Genomic DNA, 19,653 nt, shown 5'->3' on the forward strand with positions numbered 1-19,653 from the left:
TGGTCTCTCTTCCTCTACTCCCCTCCCTCTCTTTCTCTCCCTCCCTCTCCCTCTTCTCTCTCTCTCTCTCTCTCTCATACACACACACACACACACACACACACACACACACACACACACCCCTAGGTCTAAAACTTGGAGGTGCCCAACTCATAGGCCATGCATTTAATGAACAGCAACAGTTTTGATAAGCCGATGCCTGTATCATTATTACTTTTTTTAGTCCTTCTACAAGTCAAGTCAACAAAGGTACCTCCCTCTGATGCCTGAGGATAATTCTAAGTAGTCTGAGACACAGAAAATGAGAGCCAGCAGGGACCTGAAAAGCCGAATTCCTGATGAGGAGACCAGGGCTGGGAGGTTGATTTATAATTATTGATTGAGCCCTATACTTCGGTGATGTGAGCTGTTCCAGCACTGGCAGTACAAGGGGAAACCAATCAGTGATGGCTCTTGCTTCATCAAACTTATAACCTTGGTAACATCAGAGCTTAAACATACATAATTGCATTAATAAATACCATACAATTACCATTTTAATAAATGCTATGATGAAGAAAAGGTCTGAAAGTAAGAGCACATAACATGGACCTAATTTAGCCCAGGTCGGTGGAGAAGTCAGGAAGATTTCTCAGAAGAGTGACATTTAAGCCAAGACCTGGGAGGCGAGGAGGGATTTTCTTTTGCGCAAAGTTAGTTGACTAGGCTAGTTAGTAGCCAAATCTGTATTAAAAGTTAGATCTATGATTCTTATTTCTGGGTGTCCCCCACTGCTCTGTAAACCTTCAACAACTTCTGACAGTTTGCATTTGAAACTCCATGACACTGCTTTATAAAACCATTTCGACTTAAAAATGGAGAAAACCCGTTAAATTTAGCTCCCTGATCCACAACCTGCTTATTCCAGTCTTTGAGTGTCTTATTTCCATTCCTATATCTTTAAAGGGAAGGTGGGAGTTCTTTGGTATGTCTCTAATCTGTGTCACGCCACAAAGCAGTGAACTGTGAAAAATACCTAAGGAATTCCCAATAAGTCGTACAGGAGGCAAATGAAGGGTATGCAGCTATGAACCTGAGCAGCTCTGCTTTCTCAACTGGATCCCCGGAGATTCTCTCTAGAGCATACCTTCCCAGGGTTTAGTTCTCCATGCCTGTTGGTGATTCGATCAGCTCCCATCTGTCCTTTTAAAAGGCATTTTTCTCGGACCCGTTCTGGCATTTGAACTCATTTGCGTCTCAGGTGTGCACTCAGCCCATTTAATGCAGAGTGAATTAAACACCAAAAAAGGTAATCTAAAGCATCACAGCCCTCAGGACTTTAGTGTCTTTTTCTGGCTTGAGCCAGTGATACACTTCTGTGTGTTGCTGATCAATTATAAAACCAAGCTGCAAGTACCGTTCACGAAACGAATGGAAGAGCAGAGATCTCGCAAGAGGCAAAGTGTACTCCATCCTGAAGAAGGGCTAGAACCCTGTGCGGGACCCCTGTGTAGCTCAGCTGTTGCTAATGACAATGATGTCACCCTGCTTAGCATCTAGGTAGGATGTGCCACTGATGAGTCTTCTCCTTTTTTTTTTTTTTAACTTTTTTTTAATTGACGTATAGTCAGTTTACAATGTGTCAATTTCTGGTGTACAGCACAATGCTTCAATCATATATGAACATACATATATTCCTTTTCATATTCTTTTTCACCATAAGCTAGTACAAGATATCGAATATAGTTCCCGGTGCTCCTTTCTTTTAAAGTGAAACACTGGAAAGCATTCATTAGCCATTCTCTTGCCCTATTTTTAAAATCTTTGGGGTTGCTTTTTGCTCAATGAATTCCTTGGCTCTGGGTTTTATTACATTGGTAGAAAGAATGAGGACCAAGCTGTGGCATACTGTGCTTAAGAAGTGTAACAAAGTACCACAAGTTGGGTAGCTTAAAACAACAGAAACTTATTCTCTCACAGTTAAGGAGGCCAGACATCCGAAATCAAGGTGTCAAGAGGATTGATTCCTTCTGGAGGTTCTAAGGGAGAATCTGTTTCATGCCTCTCTTCTAGCTTCTGGTGGTTACCAGCAATCTTTGGTGTTCTTTGGTTTGTAGACCCATCACTCCAATCTTGCCTCCATTTTCACATGGCTTTTTCCTGTGTGTGTGTGTGTGTGTGTGTGTCCGTCCGTCCAAGTTGCCCTCTCCTTTCTCTTATAAAGACATCAGTGGTTGGATTTAGAATCCAACATAATCTAGTCTGATCTAATCTTAACTTGATCACATCTGCGAGGATCCTATTTCCAAATAAGGTCACATTCACTGGTACCAGGGATTAGGACTTGGACCTATCTTTTGGAAAGAAAATTCAACTCAGTACAAGAGATAAAAAAAACTCTGCTCTCTATTTAATCCTTCTTCCTTTTCTTTCTATACTGACTGAAGCACAATTCAACCATTACACAGTGTAAAATCTTGTTGTTAATGTCCGTGGAACATTCATAAAATCATGCCCAGGAGGTTATGGGAATGTTCTGTATCTTGATTGTGGTGGTGATTTCATAGGTACACTCAGCTGTCAAAACTCATTGGTACAGGCATGGTATCAATTGTTTTTCTTTTTTCCTCTCTCTTGTATGCCCCATCCCATATTGTCACTAGGAAAACATGTTGGGCAAATAGGTTCTCCCATTTCCATTCAATATAGAGAAGTGAAGATTCTGGGGGGAAAAAACATTTTCAAAGGAAAAAATTCCACATTATTTAGTTACTTCAAAAAATTAGAAATATTGGAAAATATTTAGATTGTGAAAATGTTAGAGTGATAAAATATTAAAGACTGTTTATTACACAATTATTCATCCTCAAAAGTAAGTTCTAAAACATATGCTATGGGAAGGTTTTAAAAACTGCTTGAAGTAACTAAGTACAGCTGAACCATGTACCAGGTTCAGAAAAAATTAACTTACTTAGAGCCTCCAACTGCACCTTCACCCACAAAGACAGAAAGGAAAACTAACGAAGAAGGAATGCCCTTGGCACAAAGCGCGGGTTCAAAAATATTTATAAACTGAAATTAAATTTGGTTGTCAGCCAACTTGTATTATTATTGAAAGTCGCCTGAGATCAAGTTTCGAAGCCAAAACCAAAAGTGATAGTCACACATTTAGGATTTGGTGTTGGAAGATTCTTTCAAATGCTGGCTGCAGGTAAACAGTGGTTGTTTGTTTCATGCGGGACTGTGCTAAGCACATCCAAACTGCAACTTGGCTTAAGATTTTTATACAGACTTGCTTTTCACCTTCCTCACTAACGGGTATCCTAAAAACAGAAGAGTTGATATTTAGAAATACGGTACTCACACCAGCTGGAGAAATAAAGATGTTAAATAAAGAGGGAGAACAGTGTGCTTATGCAAAACTGCTTTTTAAAGTTGAGAAGATAAAGATGAAACACTAGAAAACAGAGAACACGTTGCTAGTATTTGCACAGAACATGAGAGAATGAATGTTGTTGCAAGCGGCTTTTTGTGTGTTCAATTCAGGTGCTGACACAGAAACAGGAAGTTTTTTCTCTTCACTGATTTTGATTTTTTTTTAAAGGTCATGATTGGTGAAGGATGGTGGAATTAGCCACACAGAGTGGGGGAAAAGTGAGAAAGATGAATAAGAATAATCATTTAGTTTTCTGAATATAGTGTCAGAAGAAATTTCACAGGTCTTGATATTAACTAAATGCGTCTGAAAACCTCCAACTTTGTGCCTATTTTAAAGAGAGAGTTCATAGTTCCAATTTGGGGCAATGTGAAATTGACCCAAAATACTGAGCCAAAAAACTGACCTGTTGGTGTGTACATGCCATAGAGGGCAAAGAAATTTCTGCACTCTGCTCTGAATATAGAGAATCCCAAACTGTCTTTCATTTAACTGAAAAAAAAAAAAAAGCCCTGCCTTCAAAGACCATATTGGTATTATTTAGTTTGTATTGACAGCACCTTTAAAACTTGGGAAGGATGATGAAAATCCCCAGCTAGACTATTCACTGGGTCGACCACGGGTCTTTTTCAAATAGTTTTAAACAAAGGATTCATTAGCAAATTAGAAAGGTTTGAATAGATTACCTAAGACCAGGTAAACTCGCATTAGGGATGGTTATTCAATATAGCTGGATTCATAAAGTAGTTAAAATTTATCAGTTTTGTCTAGATTATAGTAATAACTCCCATCACTGTGCTCGTTCTCTCCAGGATGCTCTATGCTAAGCATGCTGCATATATTAGGTCCTTTACTCATCTCAGCAGCCCTCTGGAGTGGATATGATTTTGCAAATTGGGAAGTGAAGATGAGAGCTGTGAAGTGATGTGTCCAAGGTCACACAGTTAGATGAGAAATCAACAAATTGAAATCCATCCGGAAATGGTCTCAAAGCACTTCCAAAGTGAATAGCTTCTTAATCTGCAATTCTAGTCCTGCAAGAGTTAGAGGTCAGGGTTAAATCACATGAATCTGATTACTGGCTCTGCCGCTTACCTAGGGGATGACCTGTGGGATGCTTCTAGATTTTGGTTTTCTTCATCTGTAAAATGGGGGTTAAGTATAATAGCTCAGTGTGTGTGTGTGTCTGTGTGTGTGTCTGTGTGTGTGTGTTGATTTGGATAGTGTATGCATAATTTCAGCCCAGTGCCTGCTGTATAGGAAGTTCCGACAAGTGTTGTTATTATATTGTCTTAATAACAGTTGATTAAATGATCTTGAGTACAACACTAAATTTGAGTTAGCATATAGTACGGACATGTTCAGTGCCTTCTCCCTTTGGTGTTGGCATAAAGGTTTTTTCTGATTATCTCTTTTGGTATTATAATATTAAATTGTTCTCCAAGGTGGAGGGTCAAATTTATATCTTAGTCTTTTCACATCACAGTACCAGTTAAGACCCAGTCTCTCAAATATCGTTTTATCTTGCAAATCATTATATTTACTTTCTAGAGAATAACTGTGACAGTGTTTCCATCTTTGGAAAATGATCACTGTTCCTCAGTGCTGCAGTGATGTTTAAGAAAGTGAGTTTTTGCTAATCTCACCCATATAGGATTATTCTGTGAGTTTAGATTTACCTCCACTGATATCCATCAATTGTAGTTTAAGTGCCTTGGCTATTATATTCATTCAGGGAGATCCTAGAATAGGAACTTAAAGAAACACTCTTGGTTCAGCTGCAAAAAATTTCTAACTTCCAATCAAGACATCATTTAGGCATGGGGCAGGATGGCTATTTCATGTAATTAGAATTCTCCACCCATTTCTCATATATCCCACATCACACAGACTAAAATCATGTCCTCCTTTTCATGTTTCAGAAGCTTGGGGGCCAAGCCTTTGACTTGTTTTTTGGGAGACTGAGATGCTGTGAACTGTTTAACCCAGATATCACTAAGAATGTAGAAATGATATCAGAGGGATCACAGTCAGTTTGAGAGACATGGGCAGGATGAAATGAAAATCAGTGATGCCGCCTAAGAGTTGGGAGCCAATCAGATAGAAGTCTGAAATATTCTATGGCAGTCAGTCAGGAGGTTCGGTGTGGTTTGGGGCTATATAAGCACTGGGATTATGTAACAAACAAGGGCAAAATAGGATGCCCTAACCTGGAATATTGGACCTCAGGACTGAAAAGAAATAAGCAACTGGAGAGAATCCAGAGGAGATCATCTACAATGATGGTTTTAAAGCAAAATATGAACTTTATAGTGTAGCCAAACCACAAAGTCAGACCCAAAAGGCATGATAGAAATCTACAGATAACTTGAGGGTCTAAACACCAAGGGGAAAGAGGAATTTTGGCTGGAGATAAGAAAAATTTCAGGGGATAAAGTTAAGAAAAGGGAAATTTAATTTTGACAGAATATATTCTTTGGTAGCAAGAAGTACATTTTTGTAGAATAGTATCTCAAAGGAATAGAAAGAACACTGATGAATTTTCTAGGATACCTAGAAAGAGGATACCTTGATGTCAGCCCAAGGACTCTAGAACTTTCATTAGAATATTCTTGCACCATGACCAGATGGAATAGATATATTTTCATTTTGAATTTCTAGGATAATTATAACAAGGAATGAATAGTGAACAGATTGTTCTGTCCTTTAATAAAAGGTATCCTAAGGCTTTGATTAACTTCAGCTCTGAGGAAAAAAACAAAAACAAATACAAATATGGATACTAATTTTCAACATCAAATGTCCTATTGAAGGAGCAAAGTCTTAGAGACCTGATTTTTAAAGTATAAGTATTCAAAACCATCTATTTCTAGACTACCAGTTATATTGCTTCTGAAGCAGGCTGATGAATTGTAAGAAAGATTATGGGGATCGATGTAACAGAACCAGCCATTTTTGAAATTGGTAAATGAAACCCAGATCTTCCTTAATCAAGTCTGGCAAAAAAATGGCAGTCAATCAGAAAGGCCAATGTGGATTGGGTCTATATAAGCAAAGGGATTGTATAACAAGCAACAGTAAAATAGGATGCCCTAACTAGGGATGAATGAATAAGCCATAAGCCACAATGGCTGCAAAATAAGTCTAATAGCATTCAGGTTGGAAATCAGAATAGTTTAAAAAATATTTTAAAAATCAAAAATTTTTTAAAATAAAATCTTTCTTCCTAGAAGAGCCATTACATTTTCCCCCTGTGTTTAAAAAGCATATATACTTACACCAGGTTTCCACAAAGGAGCCAAAGCTTAATCTTAGGAATATTTAAAACAGTTTATTCATTGTTCCTGACACTCAGGCAAGCTCCAGGCTAATGGAGAGTAAGGACCCATCAGAAACAAGATGATGAATGAACTGGATGTGTCTGCTCTAAGCGTGAGGCACCAATAGAAGAGTCCCTCTGCTCCTTGGCTCTCCAGCATCCATGACTGAGAATATATGACTAGGTGCCTGGAAGGTATTCTCATTAGCCCTACATAATCGTGGGAGGGTTGCATTTTCAAACCAACTGCCATCGTTTGGGCTTAGAGAAATAGAACGTATATGAATCATAGATTACATTTGCTCAGCCTCCTGAGTTATAAGTGGTCCTATGAATGTGATTTTGCTAATCATCTTTGCTTGGCACCAGATGCCAAAATCCAATGAAGCATAACCAATTCCATGTGTTGGTATTCAAATGGTAGAGACGTTAAGTGTTTTCATCACTAATGACAAGTTACATGTTACTGTTAACTAAGGAAAGGGCAGGCAACACCCGCCGTCTTTGACTTCTAATGTGACTTGTCTGAGGGGGAAAGAAACCAAATGACAACAACCACCCAAATGTAATTCAGCGGGTGTAGTCAGGCAGGGGAGTAAGCAATTTTAAAGACTGTTCCTCACCATAGCACACCTAGCCGTCAAGCACTAAAAAGAGCACTTAAGTTTCAGGGTGAGAAGAGATGGACGGCAGCGAGGGTGTTGTGAAATTTGTATCTCTCTTTGTCTTCTGGCAGCAGATAGACCGTAAAGTTACCCGGGGCGGGGAGGGGGAGGGGGAGGGATCTCCCTGAGCGCAGTCTGTCCCTCTGCATTTACAAAAATGTTTACGTCAGAGATCCTGGGGTCCAATGAAGCCCTTTGTGGAGGCATCAAATTCTTCTGTTAATTAGATTTCATGACGTGCCTCCTCCTAGATAGCTAAATACCCAGGAACGTCGAACACACTTTTTAAGAAGCCAAAGAAATTAAATTTTCCCCTGAAAATTGTATAGGGAATAAAGGACTTCCAAAATCAGAGTTGGACAATTCTGATACATATAACAAGGCGAATATTTTTGTGTCAAACACCTGTATTTACAAGTTCATTGTAAGTTAATAAAAGAAATGGTAAAAGAAAATCACCTTTACACTTGTATAAAATTCTTTTCACCCAGAAGTAGTAAGAGGACACATGAACTCAGTTAAATAAAGTAAGCAGGCATTTCCAACATTCTCTCTGCTCCCCTGATGAGATGGTTGTGAGATGCATTGCAAAACTCAAATGTTACGTCAAGAAGCCGTCCGAGAGGCAGGCGAGGCTTTGCGCCTTATAGATTCTAGGGGTCGGACAATAGCGGGGTAAGCTGCTCCCAGACTCGTTTTCAAGTAGGGAACATTGACATCGCCAGCGTTTTCCAGCTCCCCAGGCATGTGGCCGCCGCGCGCTGCGCCCAGAGGCGTCCCAGCGCGGAACCCAGACACCAGTCACCTTGTGAGCGCCGATCTCTGCAGCTCTGGGGCTGACGCTGCGCGGGGCGCCTGCCCGGGACTCGGCCTCACTCACCCCTCCTCCTCGTACAGTTACGCACGACCCTTACACGGTGAGGACCCCTCCCCTCCCCTCCTCTCACTTTTCTTAGTAGGTCCCCATCTCCAGCCCATTCACCGGCAGCCACTGCATTTGAACTGAATCTCTATCCTTCCTTTTGTAAAACAAAAACAGCAGGGGTGAGGGGTGAGAAAGAAGGCAAGAGATTTAACTCCAACTTCTGAGCAACCGTCTTGGGCTGCCCATCTGACACCAGTGGGTGGGGTGCAATCTGACACTTCCCTTCCTTTCCAGAAACGTGAGTGGAGCTGACGCCCCCTTCGATCTGGGGGAGGGGAGATCGGTGAGAAGGTCCGCACTTCCGTCCTCAGGGCTTTCTCCCCAGGAGACCCGGTATCAGTGGCGAGCCTTGCTCTCTTTGCGCCGCTCCCAGATTTGGCGCCTGGAAAACTCCACGTTCTGCTTTCTCCTGCTCCTGGCTCCGCCCCAGCTCCAGACCTGGCTTCCCTCCTGCCCTACACGTCCCGGCCGCCCCCTTCCCGCTGCCTCTAGCGTGGGCGTGCGGGGACATCTCCGCGCTTGCCCTGGGCCCAAGGCTGGGCTGAGAATATCAAGAGCCCCTCTCCGGTGGGTCATGGGCAGCTGACCCTGGGGTTCTCCCTTTAGCTCCCTGAGCGCAGCCAGGAATTCCCTCCCACCGTAGCCGCTCAGTCCTTGGAAGGCCCTGGACGCTGCGCCCTCGTGTCCCCACTTTGTAGCGAGACTGGCACCCGGAGGAACCTGGAGCTTGGAGACACTCTTGCGCCTAGCCAGTCAGAGGAGTGGGCGCAGCAGCCAAGCGGCGGCCAGACGCGCGGCTTCAGCGGCCCGGATAAGGCGACGGTGCACGGGGGTGCAGCTCGGGCGCCCAGCTCCAGCTCCGGAGGAAGTCCCTCTCACCGCGCCGGGAGCGCGAGGGACTCGCCCTGGGCGCACCCCCCAGGAGGCCTCCTCCCCAGTCCTCAGGACCGTCCTTAGGGCGTGAGGAGGAGCTTGCTGGAGACTTCGAGGCTGTCCAGAGCCAGAGAGCGGGAGCGTCTGTCTCCTGCCTCAGCTGGGAAGGGGGAGTGGCGCTGGCCGCCCGAGCTGGGAACCCAGCGAGCGCCTGACCTTCCTCCTCCTCTTCCTTACCCTCTTCGTTACTTAGGCTCCGGGGGAAGGTTCTAGTGACCGAAGGAGCCCTCCCTCCACCCCTTTTCCTAGAAGGCTGGTGATGGATCTCCTGCTTCTGCCCCTGCCGGGGCACTTGGAGCCCGCTGGTGGCGCCTGAGCCGAGAACTGCCCTCCACCACCCTCGGCGGGCCTCAGGCCGACCCCGCCTGGCACCCTCGCCTGAGCCCCCTTCCTTTCTGGGCCCCAAATTGCTAGCGTTCGGAGAGCTGGAAGAGGGTGGCCCTCAGGCACAGCCCCGCCGAGATGTCCGCGCAGAGCCTGCTCCACAGTGTCTTCTCCTGCTCCTCGCCGGCCTCGGGCAGCGCGGCCTCAACCAAGGGCTTCTCCAAGAGGAAGCTGCGCCAGACCCGCAGCCTGGACCCAGCTCTGATCGGCGGCTGCGGGGGCGAGGCGGGTATGGAGGGCGGCTCGCGGGGGGCCACCGGGGGCCGCCTCTGCTCCCAGCTGTCCCCGGCCGACGCTTTCGGCTCCCGCTCGGCGTCCTCTCCCCGGGGTCCACACCCCCGGGCCAACCGACTCCCGCCCCCTAGACCCCTGTGCTCCTCGTTCTCCACTCCCAGCACCCCGCAGGAGAAGTCGCCATCTGGCAGCTTCCACTTTGACTATGAGGTCCCCCTGGGTCGCAGCGGCCTCAAGAAGAGCATGGTGTGGGACCTGCCTTCGGTCCTAGCCGGGCCGGGCAGTGGCCGCAGCGCCATCCTCTGCTCCTCTGGGGGAGGCCCCAACGGCATCTTCGCTTCTCCCAGGAGGTGGCTCCAGCAGAGAAAGTTCCAGTCCCCACCAGACAGTCACCACGGCCAACCCTACGTCGTGTGGAAGTCTGAGGTAGGGTCTGGTGCCACATGCCCTCCTGGCTCAGTTCTGGACGCCTGGGCAGTTCTTTAATTTCATCTCATTTACAGAGCCAGGGACCCACTGAGGGGTTTTCCTGGTGTGGCTGTTCCTCTTTGGCTGATTAAATGGTGTCTGGAAATGGGACAACCCTAGTGGCTGCCCGCACGTATCTTGGTTGGATTTCTTGGCTCCACTTTGGGGCCGTGGTAGGCGCTGGAGGAAGAGATGCTTTCCTGTTTGTATTGCAGGTGGTTTCAAAGGGTCATCTTATCCCTTCACCCAGTGTTGATATTTTTCAGAACTCAAATGATCTATTTCTAAACTGTCTGTAAGGATTGGATGAAATATATTTTGAGCTATTTCTGCCATCTGGTTGTTTTACAGAGACTTCAGGAATACTATTCTTGAGGGTGTTGTTGATATGTATGTGTAGGTCTGCGTGTTTGGAGGACTAACTACTAGAATTCTCTACTTTTGATCTTATCTTCTTCCTAATGGTCTAATTTCAGAAATCTATGGTACTGAGTACTAGTTTAATCCAGGAGAAAAAAAAAATCTCTGCTTAAGGCTGTGAAAGATCACGGAACTATGCCCAAATTCCACTAAGGACAACTAGTAGTGAAATATACATGAATCAAGAATCATTAATATATAGGGAACTCAGAGGGACCTATTTGGTACCTTTAAGATGTTTGCTTTCTGGTTAAAAATAATGGAGAACAGAGCTGTTGGGAAACTGGTTGATGGGTACTTGAAAAACTGTGTGCGTGCTTTTAGAGACTAAATACTAGTTATTTTAAAAATGAACAACTCTCTCTTTCAGTCCACAAACTCTATAGATTTGCCTTGGATCTGTTTCCATAAGGGGAGATTCCATCAGTTGTAATTAAATATTTTAAAGTACAGTTAGAATTACAGAAATGAAATGAAATGAAATACCATGTAATTGCTGGAGATTTAGACTAAATAAAGGAAACATAATCAAGAAAAACAGTTTGAGAATAGCATCCAATGTCATACCTTGTTCTGTTAACATGAGATAACTATAAACTTTTGGCTTTTACAAGACTGCCTTAGAAAAATCAGCAGTATTTATCAAAAATACTAGCATCACATGTTAGTAAAATATTAGTTACTGTGTCAAAGTAACTGTTGCTGTTGGGTGGGGAGCATGGATTACGAAAACTAACAAATGTTGCTGACTATTCTGCCTATTTTCTTGAGGCAGATAGATAATAGAGAGAAAAGTCAAGTAGAAGAGCAAGAGATTCTCTCCAAATGAGGGAACTCAGCATTAGAAAGAAGGTCAAGAATCTAAATGTTGAATTTCTGTTGGTCTCTGGAAGGGCCTGGATTCCCACTCTGTATCAGTGTGCACGTATCAGATTAATCTGTAGGAGTTGAGAGAGAGAGAAATGTAAAAACAAGCCGAATTCTTGGATTAGATAGCCACTGACATTCATGTTTAAAACCAGTTACATCACTAAGAATGTCTCTGCTTTTCTTAGCAATTGTACATACTTCAGATATAGTATACAGATGCTGTTCGTTGCTATTATCACCAAAAGGCATTCTACTGTATATGATCACAACTGGTTAGAGATTGTCTTCTTATCCATTAATATCTCATCATCAGTAGACAAGTATCTGAACTTCAGCAACATTGAGTGGCTTCTAAGTGTTCTATGTAGTGTTCAGGCAGTCTGCAAGCTCATTTACCATGACTTTGACCCCTTTGCGGTGGTTAAAACTAAGTATACAGCCATCCAGCAAGAGAACAAAATTTTCTTATAAAACTGTTTGTGTGTGTATATGTGTATAATCCCTTTATTCTTGAGGCAGAGATGGAATCCTGGCATGGAAGTTCAAGGCTGGTTTTGTTTAATAGAGTCCCAGATATCCTAGCGTAACCCCAGGGTCTGGAATTTAATGGCCTGGATTATCTTTCAAAGGTTTAATGCCCTGGAACCTTCTCAAAAACCAGGGAAGTTCATCCTATTGAGCACTGCTTGCCCTTCTCACTTGCAAGCAAGCTGGGTCCTTGGTCTTAAAAGAGAATCTTTACTAATGATGCCAAGTCCAGCAAATGAGCACCTTGCAGATGGGCTCTGGAGGGGAGATTTGGTTCATACAGATTTGGTTCTTATGCTTTTCCTGGTTGCACTGGCTCAGAGTTTCTCAGCCTCTGTACTGTTGACAGTTGTGGCTGAGTGATTCTTTGCTGTGGGCACCGTCCTGTGCATTGTAGGATGTTTAGCAGAATCCTGAGCCTCTACCCACTAGATGCCAATAGCATCCCTCCCCACCAGTGTAACAATGAAAAATGTCCACATATGCTGCCTAATGTCCTCTGGGAGTCAAAATTGCCCCAGTTGAGAACCACTGCACCAGTGAGTTGAATGTAGCCCCCTATGATGGCCATCTTGACTGCCCACAGAAGTGCTTTCAGCTGGCATAAAGTTTCCTTAGGGCCTTCTTCTGATTGAAAACCATGTGGATCCGTCTTGAGTCTTGCCTGCAGAGTCCATGGATCTCTTATGGTTTGTTCAGCTTTTCTGTTTCTCTTCCATTGAATACATAGGCAAACCTGAGAATTCACCTTCATTCAGATTTACCCAGTGATGGATCACATCCATTTCTACTTAGTTCTTTCTGCAGATTCTCTGGTCTTAAACTAAATTTTTCATACATTGGCTCCTTCTCCCAAGACTCTCATAAATGCCTGTAGCTCTATGCCTTGTGCTCCCTCAAAGCTCACAAATGGCAATTTTATGACCTAAAACCAGGGGGTGTTAGACAAAGTCACCTACAACTCAGTATTTCCTCACTATGTGTTTTAGGATTACTTTAGCAAAATCTGATTCATGGACGTGCTGGGTAGAATATCTATTGAGTAGAAAATAGAGAAGACAAAGGGATAAATGGTACATGGTGACACAATTGGTCCACACTTCTCAACTTTGTTCCTAGCAGCTAGGCTCTGTCCTTGACTCTGCACTCTGATCATAGACAAGGGAGTAAGGTCTCATTCTAACTCTGGGGTTCTCCTAATTCTTTTTGATCAGAGCTGGGATTATGCTCATAGCTGACCCAGAGCTGCCAACTTTGGTAACCCATAGTTAAAATGATCTCTCTATCCACAACTTCTGTTCTTTTCTTCATTCATGCAAAAGAACTTCTTGAGCACAAGCATTTCTCTATGTACCAGGAATTCAGAAAGACTAAAATATGATGTCAGCCCTTAAAGGGCTCACAGTCTAAGGAGGAGGATGGATGAATCAACCAATAGGTACAGTGTAGAAGGATCAGCACAATGAGGGACTGGAGGATGTGACTTGCCTTGCTTTGGGGAATCTTGGAAGGCTTCACTGTGCAGAGAACCCTTGAACTTGATTTTCAAGTGTGACCACCATTTATAAGAAGAAGAAGGGAAGTGATTCATTGACGGAAGAGAAAGGAGTGAACCTGCAAAGGCACTCTGGTGTTGGTGATGCCAGAGATTCCAACAAAGAGGACATAGAGGGGCTTAAGTGCAGTAGTTTGTTTAGAGGAGGAGGTTAAGATATCTGCAGTTTAATATATGTAGCAACCACATGGTTTTTTATATAACAACCTAATGAAACCAGAAATTAGACACATATTTGGGGCGTAATAAATAACTATGGGCTTGGATAAAAATGTCAGGAAGGTTGAAGCACTTTGCCTACCCTCCAAGGCACCTCTTGGCATCAAATCTGCAGGGAAGTGGAAGGATGTAGAATGTTTTTGAAATTAGAAGTGTGTGTGCCTGGAGCATAGGTGGTATCTCGCTGTGTGTTGGGTAATAGTATTCAACAGGTTGGGTTACATTAATTATGAAGAGCCCCACTGTGCGTGTCTCAGGAGTTTGGGCTCTATGTTTTGCAGAGCAGTGGTTCTCAATCTGGAGATGACTTTGTTCCCAGGGGACATTTTACAATATCTGAAGACAGTTTTGGTTGTCACAATTGGGAGTGGTGATATATTAGTTTCATTTTGTGGCTGGAACAAATTACACCAAACTTAGTGGCTTAGAGCAACACAAATTTATTATCTTATGCTTGTGGAGGTCAGAAGTCTGAAATGGGTCTTACTGGGCTAAAGTCAAGGTGTTGGCAGGGCTATGTTCCTTCTGAAGGCTCTAGAGTCTATTTCCTTTGCTTTTCCAGTGTCCCCCTTCCTCCATCTTCAAAGCCAGCCTTGTTGCATCTCTTTGACCCTTCTTCTAGTCATTTCGTCCCTTAGACTCTCTTACGGACTCTCGTGATTACTTGGGGCTCACCTGGATAATCCAAGGTAATCTCACTGTTTTAAGGTCAGTTGATTAGCAACCTTTAATACTTCCTTTAGCCTTAATTTCCCTTTGCCATGTAACTTAACATATTCACAGGTTCCAGAGATTAGGATGTGCATATCTTTGGTGGGATGTTATTCTGCCTACTAATGGGGGAGGTGCTAATGGCATCTAGTGGGGGAGAATCCAGGGATGCTGCTAAACACTCTACAATGTGCAGGACAGCCCTCACAACAAAGAATTATCTGGCCCTCAACGTCAAGAGTGCCCAGGCTGAGAAGCAAGTGGTAGAGAATAGGGGATTTTTAAACATGAGTGTGCAACATGATTGGATGTGTGTTTTAGAGAGATCACTCTAGTGTCTGTGGGGGCTATGTATCAGTAGACTGAAACAAGCGGGAGGACAGGTAGAGGAGGTGGGCATAGGGAGACCATACCAAGCATCCTACAAACAAATTGAAGTTGGCATAGAAACATAATACTTCTGTATTTCTTACTTTTTCTTTGTAACAAATTGTTTTCTTGCACTATTGAACTACTTCAAATAGCTTGGACTCTGTAGAGCAGTGGTTCTCAGCCAGGGGTTGAATTTGCAGCCTGGACACATTTGGCAACACCTGTTGGTATTTTTGATTGCCAGAGCTGGGGCAAGGGGTGCGTGCTACTGACATCTGGCAGGTAGAGGCCAGGGATGGTGCTAATCATTCTACAGCTCACAGGACAGACGGCTGCAACAAATAATTACCCTGCTCAAAATTTCACTAGCTCTGAGGTTGAGAAACCCTGTAAAATGTACTACTTTATACAAGAAACTGAATTCCAGGTTTTGCTTTCCTGTACCATTTTCTCTAATGCTTCCGGCTTTATTCTTTGTCATTTCTTCTTCTTTCCTAGTGTAATTCAACCAAGGCTTTGAGTTGGGGGAAAAAAATGTCATTTTAAAAGGTATTGATTATAGGAAAAAATACGGGTGTCTAAATATATGTGTAGGAAAGAATTGCATTGTAAATATATAATGATGGAAACTGAAATTAAAATTTAAAACATGGGCAGAGAGGAATATTGTGACTAAAAATAGAGTCTCATCCATGTCACCAAAGAGGAAGTAATTAGAGCTAGACAGCTTCAAACAAGAAATTGACAAAGGGCATTTTATAAAGAATTATGTCTGAAATCAACATAATGCCATAAGAACTGATAACTTAGGAAAATAGTTATTCAGTTTTCATATGCTCTCTCTTGGAATATCTGCTAGAATTCGTTTCTAAGGTAATTTTTAACTTAAATGGAGAATAATGTGAAGATGAGTTCTTCTCAGATACCTTGGAATTGAGCTTCCACCAGAATTTTGGGATATGAGAGTTGGCAAGAGCAAATTTTACACTCCGAAAGGACCTTGGGTAGCATCTAGTTGCAGTCTCCTTATTTTATAGTTAATGACAGGGACTGAAAGGGTTAAGCTCAAACTCAGATAACAAATTGAGGGCAGAACCACCCTGAAATCCTCCTTGATTCTCAATGTGAACTGAAAAACTCCTAGAAAAAGCAAGCGACAACCAACACCTTGAACCTTGGCAATCCTTCTTCTATCTCCATTACTTACTGAAACAGTTATCTCAAAGGTGCCCAAATGCCAAGACTTTCTTCAACTTCCTTTGGCTGGACTTCTGTGCAGAACTGATAGCACTGTTCTGCCCCACTCCACCTTTCTTCTCCACTCATGGAAGAGTCTCAGTTCCTTCTTCATTGCCTGCTTCTGTCTCCAATGTCTCTTCTTGCTCTTCTGTTTCTGTCATAGTCCACGCATTCCCATAATTCTGTGTTTTTCTTTCAGATCCTTCTCCTTTGATGATCTCATTCACTTTTGTGACTTCAGCCATCATCCCTCTCGGTGACACTCCTAGCTCTGTGTGCTTAAGCTCCTGACATCTATTTCTGATTTCTTGCAAGACATCTGCTCATGATGCCCCCTGGACTCCTCATGTTCTACACGTCTGAAGCAGAACAAATCAATCCTCCCTTCCTCTGAGCTCATTTCATTTTCCATATTCCCTACTTTGGTTGGTGTCACCATCCTTATGCCTGCTTAGTTTTTCCAGGCCAGAAATCTCTTCAGTTTTCCCTCTCTCCTTTTTTCTCTCCTGTTGTCTCCAATAAGTTATCAAATCCTGTTGTGTTTACTTCTCATGTGCTCCATTCTAGAAAGGATTTGAAGAGGAACATATCCAAGTTCTTACAGCTCCCTCCAGCTGTTCCTTCTCATTGCCACTCCCTAGTTTGGGTCCTCATTTGCTGTGGCCTCCTGCTTGGTCACCCTGCCTTCAGTTTTTCCCTTTTCCCATCTGGCTTATGGGCCTTCTATGCCAAAGACGCAATTGTAATCATGTTAACTCCCTGAGTAAAAACTTTTTCTGGGACTCGATGTGTACAGAATGAAATCCAAACTGCTTAGCCAGTCATTTGAAAGCCATTTATACTATAATCTTAGCTGACCTCCTCCTCTTCCCCTAGGAATTCTGGTCCAACAAGACCAAACTGGCCAGTCAGCCAGGTCATCATCAAATATTTGTTAAGTGCTGGCTATGCACTTGACACACTGGGGATATATGTGGAGTAAACAGGCATGGTCCACAAGGTGCTTACCCTTTTATGAAACCAATACTTTCAAATAAATAAATCCCTGCACTTGCTTAGAATGCTGTGGAATTATGGTAGGAGGACTGTAGGAGACAGAATAATGACCCCAAAAGATGTCCATGTCCTAATTCCCAGAACCCATGGCTATATTGCCTTATGTGGCAAAAGAGACTTAGCAGATGTGATTAAGTTAAGGATCTTGAGATGGAGACATGATCCTGGATTATCTGGGTGAATCCAATGTAATCATAAGGATCCTTATAAGAGGGAGGCAGGAAGGTCAGAGTTAGAGAAGAAGATATAAGGACAGAATCAGTCAGAGAGAGACAGAGACAGACAGAAACATAGAAAGAGAGACAGACAGACAGACAGACAGACAGACACACACACACACACACACACACACACACACGGATTGATTTTGAAGATGCTACACTGCTGGTTTTCAAAAATGAAGGAAAGAGCCATGACCCAAAGAATGGGGCAGCCTGTAGAAGCTGGAAAGGCAAGGAAACAGATTCTCCCCTAGAACCTACAGAAGGACAGCAGCTCTGCCAACATCTCGATCCTAGCCCAGTGAGACTTCTGACCTCTAGCAATGTAAGAGAATAAATGAATGTTGTTTTAAGCCATGACGTTTGTGATAATTTGTTACAGCAGCCATAGGAAGGTGATACAAGGACTAGAGAGGTCTGACCAGTGGGTAAGGAGGCTTTTGCCAAACAAAAAGAAGGGAGGTGATATTTTAGCTAGAAAGAATGGCTTGTAGTTAAGAGGGGCATAGTATGCTTCAAGAACTTAGAGAAATCCAACTGGAACAATCTGTAGGAGTGGGAAGATGGCAAAGAATGTCTGGCTGGGCCTTGAGCTTCATGATACAGCTCAAGATTTTATGATTTAATGTAAAGGTTTCCTGCAGAGATTTTTTTTCTCTCTTCATTCTACTTTTGATCACCTGGTCCCATATCTATCTGAGAAAGCTCCATCATACTTTTTGGCTCAACCAGATGCCACCTCCAAATAAATAAATTTTGACTATGGTACACATCATGACATATTCAGGATTTACAGAATCGTGAGCTCAGTTTTCCATAGCCAAGGGAATCTGTGATTGTGACAGTAGTTCTCCAAATCCTAGAGACACACCTTTGTGACATAATATCTTGTTCTAAAGTTTACTGCATCCTCTCTGGACCATTGCTTATGACAAAGAGACTGAGACTCTAGTTGCAACTATGTCACAATATGGCAAAAAGTGGAATGTCATGTTATGTGAAAAAAAATTAATTATTGTGTTAGCTATAAAGAATGATATTTTCATTAGCTATTAGGAAAATGCAAATCAAAACAACAATGAGATACTACTTCATTCTCACTAGTATGGCTGTAATAAAAAAGATAGTCAATTACACATGTTGGCAAGGATGTGGAGAAATTGAAACTCTCATACACTGCTGGTGAGAATGTCAAATGGTGCAGCAGCTCTGAAAAACAGTTTGGCAGTTTCTCAAAATGTTAAACATTGACCGTGTTAGCCAGCAATTCTACCTCTAGGTATCTACGCAAGAGAACTGAAAATACATGTCTATATGAAGACTGGTACGTGAATGTTCATAGCAGCATTATTCATAATTGCCAAAATGATGGAAACAACCAAATGTTCATTGACAGATGAATGGGTAAATAAAGTGTAAATCTATGCAATGCAAGATTATTCAGCAATAAGAAGGAATGGAGTACTGATACATGCTACAACATAGATAAACCTTGGAAACATTATGTCTAAATGAAAGAAGCCTGTCACAAAGGGTGGTATATTGTATGATTCTATTCATATGAAATGTCCAGAATAGGCAAATCCATAGAGACAGAAGATAGATTTGTGGTTGCCAGAGGCTGGCAGTAGGGCATGATGGGGGGGGGTGACTGTTTATGGATACCTGGTTTCCTTTTGGGGTGATGAAAGTGTACTGGAACTAGATAGAGGTGATGATTGCACAGCGTGGGGAATATACTAAATATCTCTGAAATGTACACTTTAAAAGGATACATTTTATAGTATGTGAACTTTAATATCTATTTTAAAAAGAACACTGTTTTGACTTTTAGAAAATATATCAATATTGTTGCTACATCATCTTTTCAATAAAACATAAACATTAATGTAGATAAGCAGAGTTCTATAGTAGACCCAGGCCTAATGTATATTAAATGCTGTCCTTGAAGATGCAACAAGTAGGTAATAATGACTCTGGTGAACTCAGTGAAGGAGACAACAGCCAGCCTGGGATTTTCTGAGATTGGTTACCTTGGAAATTCTGTGTCCTGATTATTACGCTTTGGAAGCAAGTGCAGAGAAGCTATTAAAAAGATTGTTTTTCAGAATAGGCAGAG

The 19,653-nt window shown here is 42.7% G+C and overlaps 1 protein-coding gene across 1 annotated transcript in view; it reads left to right on the forward strand.

Moving 5' to 3' along the window:
- Window positions 1-9,341: 9,341 nt before the first annotated feature.
- ARHGAP6 (Rho GTPase activating protein 6) overlaps window positions 9,342-19,653 on the forward strand; it is a 446,321-nt gene continuing 436,009 nt past the window's right edge. The window contains exon 1 of the mRNA XM_031445951.2: window positions 9,342-10,301. Within this exon, the coding sequence (XP_031301811.2) occupies window positions 9,720-10,301 (582 nt within the window). The 5' untranslated portion in view covers window positions 9,342-9,719. The remainder of the gene's footprint in view (window positions 10,302-19,653) is intronic.

Source organism: Camelus dromedarius, chromosome X (assembly GCF_036321535.1).
Source record: "Camelus dromedarius isolate mCamDro1 chromosome X, mCamDro1.pat, whole genome shotgun sequence".
Classification (NCBI taxonomy): domain Eukaryota; kingdom Metazoa; phylum Chordata; class Mammalia; order Artiodactyla; family Camelidae; genus Camelus; species Camelus dromedarius.